The sequence below is a fragment of the Macaca mulatta genome, chromosome 19 (assembly GCF_049350105.2).
Source record: "Macaca mulatta isolate MMU2019108-1 chromosome 19, T2T-MMU8v2.0, whole genome shotgun sequence".
Classification (NCBI taxonomy): domain Eukaryota; kingdom Metazoa; phylum Chordata; class Mammalia; order Primates; family Cercopithecidae; genus Macaca; species Macaca mulatta.
In genome coordinates this window covers 5,893,940-5,906,933 of record NC_133424.1, presented here as the reverse complement: position 1 = coordinate 5,906,933, position 12,994 = coordinate 5,893,940, and the positions used below count along the sequence as shown (strand labels likewise).

Genomic DNA, 12,994 nt, shown 5'->3' with positions numbered 1-12,994 from the left:
AGGAAGGGCCCCAGCGTACATGCCAGTGTGCACCAGGCAGGCAGGGCCTGCCAGATTCCACTGAGCTGCGTGCTTCCTGCTGGGTGGAGGCCTTGTTGCGAAGTCTCCAGTTTGGAAGTGCATAATTAACATTCCCCTAAGACAATGACACGGAAAGAGAAAAACAGTCACCACGTGAGGCTAACCCAGAGATGGTACTGGAGCCAAGGCCCAGTGACAGCCCTTCCACAGCTTCCGACTGAGGAGATGAAGACAGTTTTCAGAACCAGGCAAACAAGGACGGAATCCCCACCCGCCAGGCACATCTATTCTTAATGCAAACAAACTCCATCCTGTCCCAAGAGCTCATAAAATACACATTGCTCACTGCAGTCCCCAGAGGGGCCCACGGCCTGCTGAGAGGCCAAGAGGAGCCCAGACACTCATGAACTTGAGCTCCTCTCACGGCCCGAATCCGGCACACCAGCTGTTCCCGCACCAGCACGACCGGTCCTCAGACTTGGCAAGACCAGCGGTTCCTTTGCAAGGTGAGCCCTGGCAGGAGCCCGGAAAAGGCAGGGAGGGAGGCAGTGATGAGACCCCGATGGGGAAGAGGGAGGCCCCGGGGACAGGCTGAGCTGGGCACGAATTCATCCTGGGACCAGAGCAAGTCGCTGCTCTGCTCTGGGCTCAGTTTCCCCCACTGTAAAAGTAGGCTGGTGCATAGAATAGGTGTGGCAAATACATGGCAAGGAAGCCCTGAAGCCCTGAAGCTTCCTCTGGAGACTGTAGCAGGTTGGGCCAGCATAGCCTGTATGCAGCTGCAGAGTCCCTCCAGGGTCATCACTACAGGCCAAGTGCAGGCCAGCCAACCCAGAGGCCCTCATGCACTGGACTCTGAGGCTGAGCTTGCACTTAAAAACAATCTGACAGGATCCATACGAGAAAGACAAGCCCCAGACCAAAAGAAAATACTTGCAAGTCACAACTGATAACCAAAATACACAGCAAACTCTCAAAGTTCAACCAAAAGAAAACAAAAGCCCGGTTAAAGAACAGAAAAAAATGGCCAGGCGCGGTAGCTCACGCCTGTAATCCCAGCACTTTGGGAGGCCAAGGCAGGCGGATCACCTGAGGTCAGGAGTTCGAGACCAGCCTGGCCAACATAGCAAAACTCTGTCTCTACTAAAATAAGGGTGAGAACGGTGGCTCATGCCTGTAAATCCCAGCACTTTGGGAGGCCAAGGCGGGCGGATCACGAGGTCAAGAGATTGAGACTATACTGGCCAACATGGTGAAACCCCATCTCTACTAAAAATTCAAAAATTAGCTGGGTATGGTGGCGGGCACCTGTAGTCCCAGCCTGGTGACAGAGTGAGACTCCATCTCAAAAAAAAAGAAAATTAGCTGGGCGTGGTGGCGGGCGCCTGTAATGTAATTCCAGCTACTTGGGAGGCTGAGGCAGAGAACTGCTTGAACCCAGGAGGTAGAGGTTGCAGTGAGCTGAGATCATGCCACTGCACTCCAGCCTGGGTGACAAGAGCAAGACTCCATTAAAAAAAAAAAAAAAAAAAACACTGGGCAAAAGATGTGAAGACAGCTCACCAAGGAAACACACAGATGGCAAACAGGCATGCAAAGGGGCACCGCCACGAAGGCTGCCATCAGGGGAATGCAGATTGAAACGGCAATGAGACAGCGCAACGCACCTCCCAGAGCGGCCAGGATGCACAACGCCGACAACTCCAGATGGGGGCGGGGAAGTGGGGCCCTGGGAACGTTTATTCGCTGCTGCTGGGAGCACACAATGGGACAGGCAGGCGGGAGGACAGTTTGGTGGCATCTTACAAAACTAAACGTCCTCTCACCATGTGGTCCAGCAACTGGACTTCCTGGTATTTACCCAAAGGAGATGAAAACTTCGGACCATATTGCCCAGACTTAGAAGGGTCCTTCAATAGGTGAATGAGCAGGCATACTGCGGTGCACCCAGACAACAGAGTACTACTCAGTGCTGAAAAGAAACGAACTCCCAAGCCATGAAAAACAGAGCAACCTTGAACACCTATTGCTTGGTCAAAGAGGCCAATGGGGGCTGGACGCGGTGGCTCATGCCTGTAATCCCAGCACTTTGGGAGGCCGAGACGGGCGGATCACGAGGTCAGGAGATCGAGACCATCCTGGCTAGCACGGTGAAACCCTGTCTCTACTAAAAATACAAAAAATTAGCCGGGCGTGGTGGCGGGCGCCTGTAGTCCCAGCTACTCAGGAGGCTGAGGCAGGAGAATGGTGTGAACCCGGGAGGCGGAGCTTGCAGTGAGTGGAGATCACGACACTGCACTTCAGCCTGGGCGACAGAGCAAGACTCCATCTCAAAACAAACAAACAAACAAAACCCAAAGAGGCCAATGGGAAAAGGCTACTGACTGTAGGATTCCAGCTCATGGCATTCTGGAAAAGGCTGATTTATGGAGACAGTGAGACATCAGTGGTTGCCTGGGGTGGGGGAAAGGGAGTGGGGAGAGGGAGGGATGACGAGGTGGAGCGCAGGTGATCATCAGGGTGGTGAGATGACTCCGTGTGACACTGTAATCCTAGCTATTCAGGAGGCTGAGGCAGAAGAATCGCTTGAACCCAGGAGGCGGAGGTTGCAGTGAGCTGAGATTGCACCATTGCACTGCAGCTTGGGCGACAGAGCAAGACTCTGTCTCAAAAACAAAGAAACAAACACACAAGAAACGTTCACAGCAGCATTATTCATAATAGCCAAAAAGAGAACACAGCCTGAATGTCCGTCAGCAAATGAACCAATCACAACCACGCAGGATAAGGCAGATACCCCACTCCAGTCAACACTATGCGGGATAAGGCGGACACCCCACTCCGATCAACACCACGCGGGACAAGGCGGACACCCCACTCCGATCAACACCGCGCGGGACAAGGCAGACACCCCACTCCGATCAACACCGCGCGGGACAAGGCGGACACTTCACTCCGATCAACACCGCGCGGGACAAGGCGGACACTTCACTCCGATCAACACCGCGCGGGACAAGGCGGACACTTCACTCCGATCAACACCGCGCGGGACAAGGCGGACACTTCACTCCGATCAACACCGCGCGGGACAAGGCGGACACTTCACTCCGATCAACACCGCGCGGGACAAGGCGGACACTTCACTCCGATCAACACCGCGCGGGACAAGGCGGACACTTCACTCCGATCAACACCGCGCGGGATAAGGCGGACACTTCACTCCGATCAACACCGCGCGGGATAAGGCGGACACTTCACTCCGATCAACACCGCGCGGGATAAGGCGGACACCCCACTCCGATAAACACCACACGGGATAAGGCGGACACCCCACTCCGATGAACACCGTGCGGGATAAGGCGGACACCCCACTCCGATCAACACCGCGTGGGATAAGGCGGACACTCCACTCCGATAAACACAGCGCAGGATAAGGCGGACACCCCACTCCGATCAACACCGCGCGGGATAAGGCGGACACCCCACTCCGATCAACACCACGCGGGATAAGGCGGACACTTCACCCCGATAAACACAGCGTGGGATAAGGCGGACACCCCACTCTGATAAACACCACATGGGATAAGGCAGACACCCCACTCTGATAAACACCACACGGGATAAGGCGGACACCCCACTCTGATAAACACCACACGGGATAAGGTAGACACCCCCCTCTGATAAACACAGCATGGGATAAGGTGGACACTCCCACTCCAAAAATGCAAAACCCAAAAAGCTCCAAGGTCCAAAATGTTCTGAGTACGGATACGACGCCACAAGTGAAAACTTTCACAGCTGACCTCATGTGACCGGTCACGGTTAAGACACAGTCAAAACTTCATTTCATGCACAAAATTATTAAAAACTTTGTATCAAGTTATTTTCAAGCTACACACATAGCTTGAAACACAGAGGAATTTTGTGTTTAGACTTTAATCTGCGGAACTGCAGGTCCCGGTGTTGGCGGTGGGGCTGGGTGGGAGGTGGCTGCATTGCGGAGGTGGATTGCTCTGCCTCATGAACGGTTGAGCACCATCTCCGTGGTGCTGTTCTCACGGTAGTGAGTTCTCACGAAACCTGGCTGTTGAAAAGCGTATGGCACCTCCCCTTACTCTCTCCTGCTCCTGCTCCCGCCATGTAAGATGGATCAGCTTCTCCTTCACCTTTGCCATGACTCTAAGTTTCCTGAGGCCTCCCCAGCCACGTTTCTTGTAGAGCCTGCAGAAACGTGAACCAATTAAACCTTTTCTTTATTCACTACCCAGTCTCAGGTGTTTTTCTTTTTTTTTTTCTTGCGACGGAGTCTCACTCTTGCCCAGGCTGGAGTGCAATGGCGTGATCTCGGTTCACTGCAACCTCCACCTCCCGGGTTCAAGCGACTCTCCTGCCTCAGCCTCCCAAGTAGTTGGGACTACAGGCACCCGCCACCATGGCTGGCTAAGCTTTGTATTTTTAGTAGAGACAGGGTTTTGCCATATTGGCCAGGCTGGTCTTGAACTCCTGACCTCAAGTGATCCGCCCACCTCAGCCTCCCAAAGTGCTGGGATTGCAGGCGTGAGCCACCACACCCGGCCTCTGGTATTTCTTTACAGCAGTGCAAGAACAGACTAATCCAGACTTGGGGCCCATCTCCAAGATATCCCAGTATGTATAGGCAAATATTTTGTCCTAAATTCGAAATACTCTGGTCTCATGCTTGCTTCTGGCGGAGTGGGAAGCAAAGCTGGCTTGTGGCTGGCTCCGTGTTGGGGCGTCTCCCTCAGGCTCTCTACGGTGGGCTCACTTCCAGCCTGAACAGACTCCTCTGTGCGATAAACCAGCACCCTCAGCTCAGAGAGCAAAGCCAGTCCCCTGCAGGCCACAGAGCAGACAGGGTCCACTAAGCAGGGCAGGACCAAGGCTGGCCGTGGCCTCAGGGCAGTCACAGCTTCCTGATCCTGTTCCACACACACCCGCTACGCAGGCCCACGTGCAGGCCCACTTCCGGCGTCCAGCAGGGCCTGGGGGGCCTTACGGCTGAGACCGGGACTCTGGGGATGCCCGCCAGCTGCTCTCATGGAGAGTCCAGCCTGTGTGGACAAGGGGACGCTTCGGCAGGCCAGGCTCCGGATGGGAGACGGGATCCCCTCACCCCAGTGTCTCCGGGCCCTAAGCCCAAGGCAGGGACCAGGCTGGAGCTGAATCCAGCAGGTGGCCTGGCGGGCTGAAGACTCAAGGCTCCACAGTACCAGGAAGACGAGCGGCAGGGACTGGAAAAGTACACGTGTTTGTAACACGCTATGGGCCAGCTGCTGAGGCTAGAGGCAGGGCCAGGGTGAGCTCAGGGTGGGGACTGCGGGGTGTGGCAGGAGGGGCCCTGCAAAAATCAGAGAAAGCCTGGATTCCTCTTTCTTCCCTGAAGGACGAGGCCCGCAGCCAGAGCCTGGGCGAGGGAGTTAACCTTGCCCGCCTAGAAGCTTCATCTGCCAAGACAGAGTCTTGTTCAGGGCCCTCCCACCACCACCCACGAGGAAGCTGGTCCCTGTTCTTCCCCGGGAACTCGTACTTACGTCATCGTACAAAGAGCCGCTGATATCAGCCCCATAGATCGGGGAGACAAAGGTGAGATTCTTCCAGTATTTGCGTTCAAGGTCGTCAAAGTCCTGGTGCCGTGGGGTACAGTACCTGGTGAACAAACACCCCAAAACCAGCTCAGGGCGGGGCCTGGGTGCCACACAGCCCACCCTCAGCCACCAGGAACCCGGGACACCCATGAAAGAGGTAGGAGGGGCTTGGCTCAGACTGCCTGTGCCCCCGCCTAGGGTGCCACGTAACCTGCTCACGGGTGGGAGAGAGCAGGAGAGAGCATTTCCACGGGCGAGCAAGTGGCCCAAACCCATGTACCCCTCCTCCGTTATCCTGGCCCGGGGCGCCCACATCAGAACACAAGCCAGGGGGAGTGGGCAGGGGAAAGAGGCCCTGGGTGGCTCTTCTTATCCCTGTGTGGCAAAGACCAAGCTCAGACGACAGACTAGGGGGCTGGGAAGGCCGGGTGAGCAGGACAGACCAGGCTCCGCTCTGATGCCAGAGCCACAAGGCACGCGAACCTCAGAGAGCCACGGGGTGGAGGCCACAGACGGGGAGGAGGGCATGGCGACGGGGAGGAGGGCATGGCGACGGGGAGGAGGGCATGGCGACGGGGAGGAGGGCATGGCGACGGGATGGGCCTGTGCAGCACGGAGGCTGCATGGCTGCGCCTGTTGAATCGGGGAGCCGTATTTGGAACGCTGCCAGTACACGCAGGTGCCATGTGTACCTGGGTACATGCCCATAGATGTGCCCACATGGATGTGCCTGTGTCCAGTGCACGTGCCCACATGTACCCGTGTGTGCCTGTGTAGAAACGTGTGTGTGCCATGTGTACCTGTGTGTGCCTGCGCATGGACATGCATGTGCTCTGTGTACCTATGCGTGTCTACAGGTGCCCTCGTGTGTGCCTGTGCATGTGCCCGCGTGCAGCCAGGGAGCCCTCTCTGAGGAGGGGCCACCAGCCCAGGCATCACAGGAGGGTGTGGAGGACGCGGTCCCAGGCCAGGGCACCACCCGACATGCACTGGTGAGCCCTGGGAAGCTGAGGCGAGGGCGGCATGGGTCAGCCCAGGCGGGGAGAGGGTCCGGATCCACACTGGGAACAGGGATTGCCACAGCCCACACAGGGCACACAGAGCAGGCCGGCCATGCTGTTGGGGCTGCATGTGCTGCACCTTATCTGCCCCCAGGGCCCCCATGAGCAGGTGTGGCCCTGGGGACGGGGGTCAGGTCCGCCCCACCTGCCCCGCGTACTTCTCGCTGTTGGCCAGGCGGCGGTACTCGCCCACTGTCATGGCTTTCTTCTGGATGTTGTACTGCGTGAAAAGGCCCGACTGGCCCGTCACCACCTGCTGGATGGGCGCCGGGATCACCACATCGTCTATGTCGTCATACGTCTGCCGCGGCTTCCACTCCTTCGGGGGGATGATCTGCAAGACCAAGATGGGAGTCAGCAGCTCCCTCAGAGCCTCAGGGCAGGGTCAGAGAGCAGACTGTGCCACCGGCTCCCCAGAGACCGGCACCCCCAGATCTGCACCTCGGGACATCCCCCGGGGCATCAAGAAACCCCCGTTGCCTTATCAAACTCCCCAGGAGACTCTGCAGCCAACAAGGGCTTCACCTGCTAGGGCAGAGCCATCCCCAAGGCCTGGGAAGCTGCCATCCCCAAGGCCTGGGGGGTATAGCACCCCCACCGACACGTGTATGCAGGATTACAGACTCAGCAAACATAGCTGGGACTGGGTGTGTGTGTTCCGGCATCTCGAGGCTCAGAGACTCGTATCTGGAGGCATTTAGTGTTGTTGTTTTTGAGACAGGGTCTTGCTCTGTCACTCAGGCTGGAGGGCAGTAGCACAACCATAGCTCACTGCAGCCTTCAACTCCTGGACTCAAGCAATCCTCCCACCTCAGTCTCCCGAGTACCTGGGACCACAGACTTGCACCACCACACTCAGCTAATTTTTAAAAAATGCTTTCATTTTCTCTAGAGATGGAGTCTCATTTTGTTGCACAGATTGGTCTCGAACTCCTGGCCTCAACTGATCCTCCCATCTCAGCCTCCCAAAGTGCTGGGATTACAGGTGTCAGCCGCTGCGCCCTGGCAAGGCATTTTCTAAAACGGGAATCTTCATGCTTGGTTATAAGCACTGCAGCTCATCATGCCCTCTGGCAGCAGGAAATGAGAACGGCACCCACTGGCCACCAAGAGGCCACTGGGGCCACATGCAGCTGGAGACCAGGGCTTGGAGCCCAGACACTCGCTCCAGTGGCTCCCCTTGGTTGAGACCCACTATGGGGCAACCCAAGTTCTAGGAATTAGGAATCACTGGGAAACAGATCCCGCCCCCATGGGCCTCCGCCCCACCTGGAGTGGGCCAACAGGAAGCACAGGCGCGGGGAGGGTGACAGCACCACGTGGGACGGGGGCAGGGGCCATGGGGCAGGACAAGAGCTATGTGGAGCTGGGCACTGTGCAGAGTGTGCTGGGGCCCAGCGCACCCATCCCCAGGATGGGAGGAATGGCAGAGCTCCCATCTGACCGCTGAGGAAACTGAGGCACACAGCAATCCACAACACAGCCCAGGGCACCCTGGGGTGGGCGGGCAGACTATGGCCCAAGACCTCTAACCTGGAGGCTGTGTGAACTTCCACCACCCCAGAGAAGCCCCAGGCCACCTCAGACACTGGGACTTGCAGAGAGGACAGCAGAGGAGGACAAGGACCAGCACCCGTCAGAGGCGGCGCGGCAGCCAGAACCCGGTGGCTTCACCCCATTCAGGAGCTGAGGGACCAGGGCTATCCGGGGGTACATGCCTCACCCTGGGCTCCTGGCCTTGTCCCCAGCCTCATGTTCCCTCCTCTGGTGGGGGTGAGCCTATGGGCTGACAAGACCAGATTCCAGACTGCTGGTGGGCACCACGGGCCTTGTGGGCACCAGGCACCCTTCTGTGCAGGCCCCGCAGGCACTCCGGGGCTGCCACACCCAGTCCTGGGGTGGGCACTGTAGGCCCCATGCCTCCTTCCAGGGGTCGACCAGGCCACTCACTGCACAGGGAAAAGGAACTAACCCACCCACTTCAGCTCATGTGCCAGGAATCTGGGAAGCCGCCCCTCCATGCTCAGGGCCACCGAGGGAAGAGCTGTATGTTGAGGCCCACGTTGCTGGTAGCTTCCAGAATGGCTGAAATCCATTTACTGTCCCCAAGGACCCAGCAATCACATCAGTGAAGAAACTGTTTTGCTTGGCAATGAAAACACTTATCCTCCAGGTGCCTGTTAACGACAGGAAGGTGCTCCCTCCGTGGCCGGCATGCGCAGGTTTCTTTAGCAAAAGCAGTAACAGCAGCAGCAGCCGCAGCCGCAGCGAGCAGGTGGCTCTCAACTGAGGGGGGGTCTTATTCCCCAGGGGACACCTGGCCATGTCTGGGGACATCTGTGGCTGTCACGACTGGGGGTGCTCCTGGCATGAGGTAAGTGGAGGCCAAGGAAGCTGCTCAGCACCCTGCCAGTGCCCAGGATGGCCCCACCCCGGAGAACAATGCAGCCCCAAGTCCACAGTGCCAAGCGAAGAGAAGCGCTAATTTAGAGTTAAACCGAGACGAGGCCGGTCCCAAGGAAAGGATGGTCCAGGTTAGCGCCGGCTCTCTCTGAGACTCTCCACCCCTTCCATGTCCAGTGTGGCCACAGTGCAATAGGCGGCTGGGGCACCTGTCCCTGGCACAGGCTGTGTGACGGCAGGGTGCTGGGGCAGCTGCAGGGCTGCTGTTCTCTTAGATTTCATGGGAGCAGCTGAAGAGTCAGCGAGACACTAAGACATTCAGGAGTGGAAAGGCGAGAAACAGAAACAAAAGGGCCTGTGTCCCAGACACGAGATGTTCCTGCAGAGAACTGAGCGGTATGGTCTGAGACGCCACGGGCCAGCGCTGCTCTCATTCACACAGGCGCTGCTTCCCCGTCTCCAGGAAGCCCCAGTCTGCTTCTGCAGGAGGCTTCCACGAACCTGGCTCGGCTCCAAAACCACGCCAAAGCTGCTGGCCGAGGGGAAGCCGTGAACTGGCCTCTTCAACGCTATTGGAGGAAACGCACCCATGATCCCAGTCTGCTAAATGAACAAAACACTTTGCTCCCGATTCCTCTGCTCTGGAGAGAGCGTCGGGCTACTTTGCTCGTCTGTCCCCTCCACAGCGGGCACTGTGTAGTAAAGACATCTGGGAGCCACGCAGGAGGCTCCAAACGCCCCCACGGCGTCTGCGCCGCACACACGGAGCCACACGCTAGGTGACACAGCCCAGGCAGGTGCTGACAGGCGGCGTGAACGAGGGCCACTTCCAGCTGGGCTCAAACCCGAAGGCTCTAGGAAAATCCCGTGGGGCGGAAGAGGACAGAAGTGACATCCCACATTCTGCCGAGACGCAAATCCAGAAGGAGGGCTCCAGGCGCAGAAGGCTGAAAAGAAGGCACTGAAAGCCGCTCAGGACATTTCCACTGCCACACTCAGACCTCCCAGGCTGCAGGCGGCCCCCGGAAGTGCCTCACACGGGCTCCTGGGGGGGCCAGATTCAGCTGAGGCCAGGAAGGCGACTGGCCACATGCCAACAGTGAGAGAGGCAGATGCTGGCAGGCGGTAGAGCTGAGGGCGGCCAAGGCCTCCCCTGCTGGCACCCGTCTGGGAGGCAGCTGGTGGGGTGGCGGGGCACCGGAAGCTCCCACCCCTCCCAACAGGACCCCCAACAGGGCCTCCCAGGGCTCCTCTCACCTCAGTGCTTCCCGAGTGGCCGGGGACACCCCATGTGGAGGCCCTAGCAACTCCAGTGAGGGGCTCCCCACACCCAGGGCACCGACAGCACCAGGGCCCTCTCAGGGCTGAGCCCGAAGCTCCTACCCCGACCCAGCTCCATCGGGCCTGCGGATCTCTGCTGGGGGCAGGGGGATGTATAACCAAACACAATTCTGATGGAACCAGGAAACTCCCAGGCGCCCCCCACACACACATACATGCACGCACACACACACACACTGTGGTCAAGGCAGGGAGATCAGGGTGAGAGGGGGACCCCGACACCCCCACAGCTTGCTCAGAACCAGCAGGGCACTGTGCTCCTTCTCCAAACAGGCTGGCAGCCCCGAGCCAAGGGCCCCCCATTTGGAAGATGCAGGGCTGCCCAGGGCCAAAGCAGATGCTTCCCTGAGCCCATCTGTCCCCAAAGAGCTGCAGAAGGGGGTGTGCGTGTGCCACATGCGGGTGCCAACGTGACTCTGCAGCTGCCAAGCTCTCTGGGCTGTGTGAGAGCCGCCTCCCCCCTCAGTCTCCTGTGCACACACACACAGTCACCCCAACACGTGCACACACGTCCCCTCCATAGCATGGGACCCAGACAGCCCCCTACCACCCAGCCCCCTCCACAGGTTTGAGAAAGGATTCTCTGCATCGGTGCAAGGAAAGCAGCACACGAGAGGCATGGGAAGGAACATGCAGAACACAAGGCAGGGCAACCACACTCCCCACATTGGCCTAAGACGCTGGAGCTGAGAGTCTCTGGAGGAACTGGCCTGGTGGGGTGCAGAAGCCTGAAGCAGCGACATCAGGGCTCAAACAGGCAGCAGCCAAGGAGGCAGAGAGGAAGGGACAAAGCAGAGGTGCTGGCGCGGGGGAGGACAGGCCACCCGGGAACCCAGGCTGCACCCAAGGCTGCCACGTGGAAGACAGAGAGAGCTGGAAACGCTGGGGCCACAGAGCCAGGTGGGAGGTAAGGGACGAGAAAGAAGTGACAGGTGGGCATTTAAAGGTGCCTCGGAAAAGAGCACAGGGCGGTCTGAGATGCTGATTCCCCACAACTTCCTGACATCAGACGCCCTGAATCCCAAGCCAGAAAGGGCTGCTGCATCCTGGGAAATATGGAAGTAGGTCAAGGGCAGGAGACAGAGGCAGATGTGATGCCAGGATAAAGGGAGGCCACGCCTGTCCCACCTGCCCTAAGGACACCAGGGAGAGGAGGAGGAGGAGCACCTGGGCCCTTCCTGGGACAGCAGCCTGTGGCCTAGAGGGCCAGAGAAGACAGTCTGAGATCAGACAGGAGGACCAAAGCCTTTTAAAGACAGAACTGAAGCCGGGACGGGAGCAGGCCCCACCACACTGACCCGGACACAGAGGTGCCGTCATTCCCATATCGTCACTGTGTGTTACAGGCAAAAATCCAGCTTGGTGGCACACACCTGTGGTCCCAGATACTCAGGAAGCTGAGGCTGGAGGATTGCTTGAGCCCAGGAGGTCAAGGCTGTAGTGAGCTGTGATCGCACCACTGCACCCCAGCACCCCAGCCTGGGAGACAGAGCCAGACCCCATCTCAAAACAGAAAAAACATCCATCTTGTGGGGAAGAGAAGACGGTGTGAGGCTGTGTCCCTCACTCTCCGGCTCACAGATGAAGAAATAACAACGTGAGTCCGATACTGAAGGATCACTAGGAGAGACGAAGGCTAATGACAAACCCACCACAACCAGGGAGTGGAGGGCGGGGCAGGGCGGAGGAGGCCCAAAGAGGCAGGCGGCCTCAGCGCGCAGCAAACTGCGGCCCTCGGGCCAAATCAGCCCCTTCCTGCTTCTATATAGCCTTTAAGAAGGCTTTTTTTGCTGGGGGAGGGAGGGCGGGGGGAAAGATGATTTCAGAACACGTGAAAACAACATGCGTTTGCACTTCAGCGTCCAGGAATAAAGTTGTGCCGGCACGGGGCTGTGCACTTTCATTCACACGGTGTCTGGCTGCTCTGTCGCTCACAGAGCCTAGGCATTCCCTCTCTGGCTGTGTGTAGAGAGTGCCCGCCGATCCCTGGCCCAGCTGAGGAAGAACAGTGATAGTCAAATGGCAAAGCAACTGGAAGAATTCAAAATGCAAAGATGATTCATCTTCCACACTGAGGGGTGAGCACTGCTCGAACAGGCTCACATCAGAACACAGAGACTCACGGACCACGGCAGCCACCTTTGGAGCCGTGAAACGTGCAGCACGGACTTTTAAGTTTGTTTTGTGACACAGGATCTTGCTCTGTTGTCCAGGCTGGAGTGCAGTGGTGCAGTCTCAGCTCACTGCAGCCTCAACCTCCCTGACTCAAGTGATCCTCCCACCTCAGCCTCCCGAGTAGCTGGGACCACAGGCATGTACCAACACCACACACACCAGGCTCATTTTTGTATTTTTAGTAGAGATGGGATCTCACTGTGTTGCCCAGGTTAGTCTCAAACTCCTGGCCTCAAGCAATCCTCCTGCCTCGGCCTCCCGAAATGCTGGGATTACAGGCCTGGGTCACCATGCCCAGTCGAGCAGCATGGTACTGTAGATACTTAGCACATGGGGTTTGGGGATCTGCTGTCTGTATTCACATACACGCACACACAAACACACGTG

General features: G+C 57.9%; 1 protein-coding gene across 39 annotated transcripts in view; it reads right to left on the bottom strand.

The window, feature by feature from the left end:
- KDM4B (lysine demethylase 4B) overlaps positions 1 to 12,994 on the bottom strand; it is a 183,979-nt gene that overhangs the window by 105,194 nt on the left and 65,791 nt on the right. For 34 of the 39 annotated variants that reach the window (XR_013408559.1, XR_013408561.1, XR_013408548.1 and 31 more), the window contains 2 exon segments: positions 6,847 to 7,022; positions 5,574 to 5,688 (listed from right to left, as the gene is read on the bottom strand). Coding sequence is in view for 22 of the 39 variants with exons in the window: in XM_077975995.1 (XP_077832121.1) it covers positions 5,574 to 5,688; positions 6,847 to 7,022 (291 nt within the window). In the remaining 17 variants the exon portion in view is untranslated. 39 annotated transcript variants of the gene reach the window in all.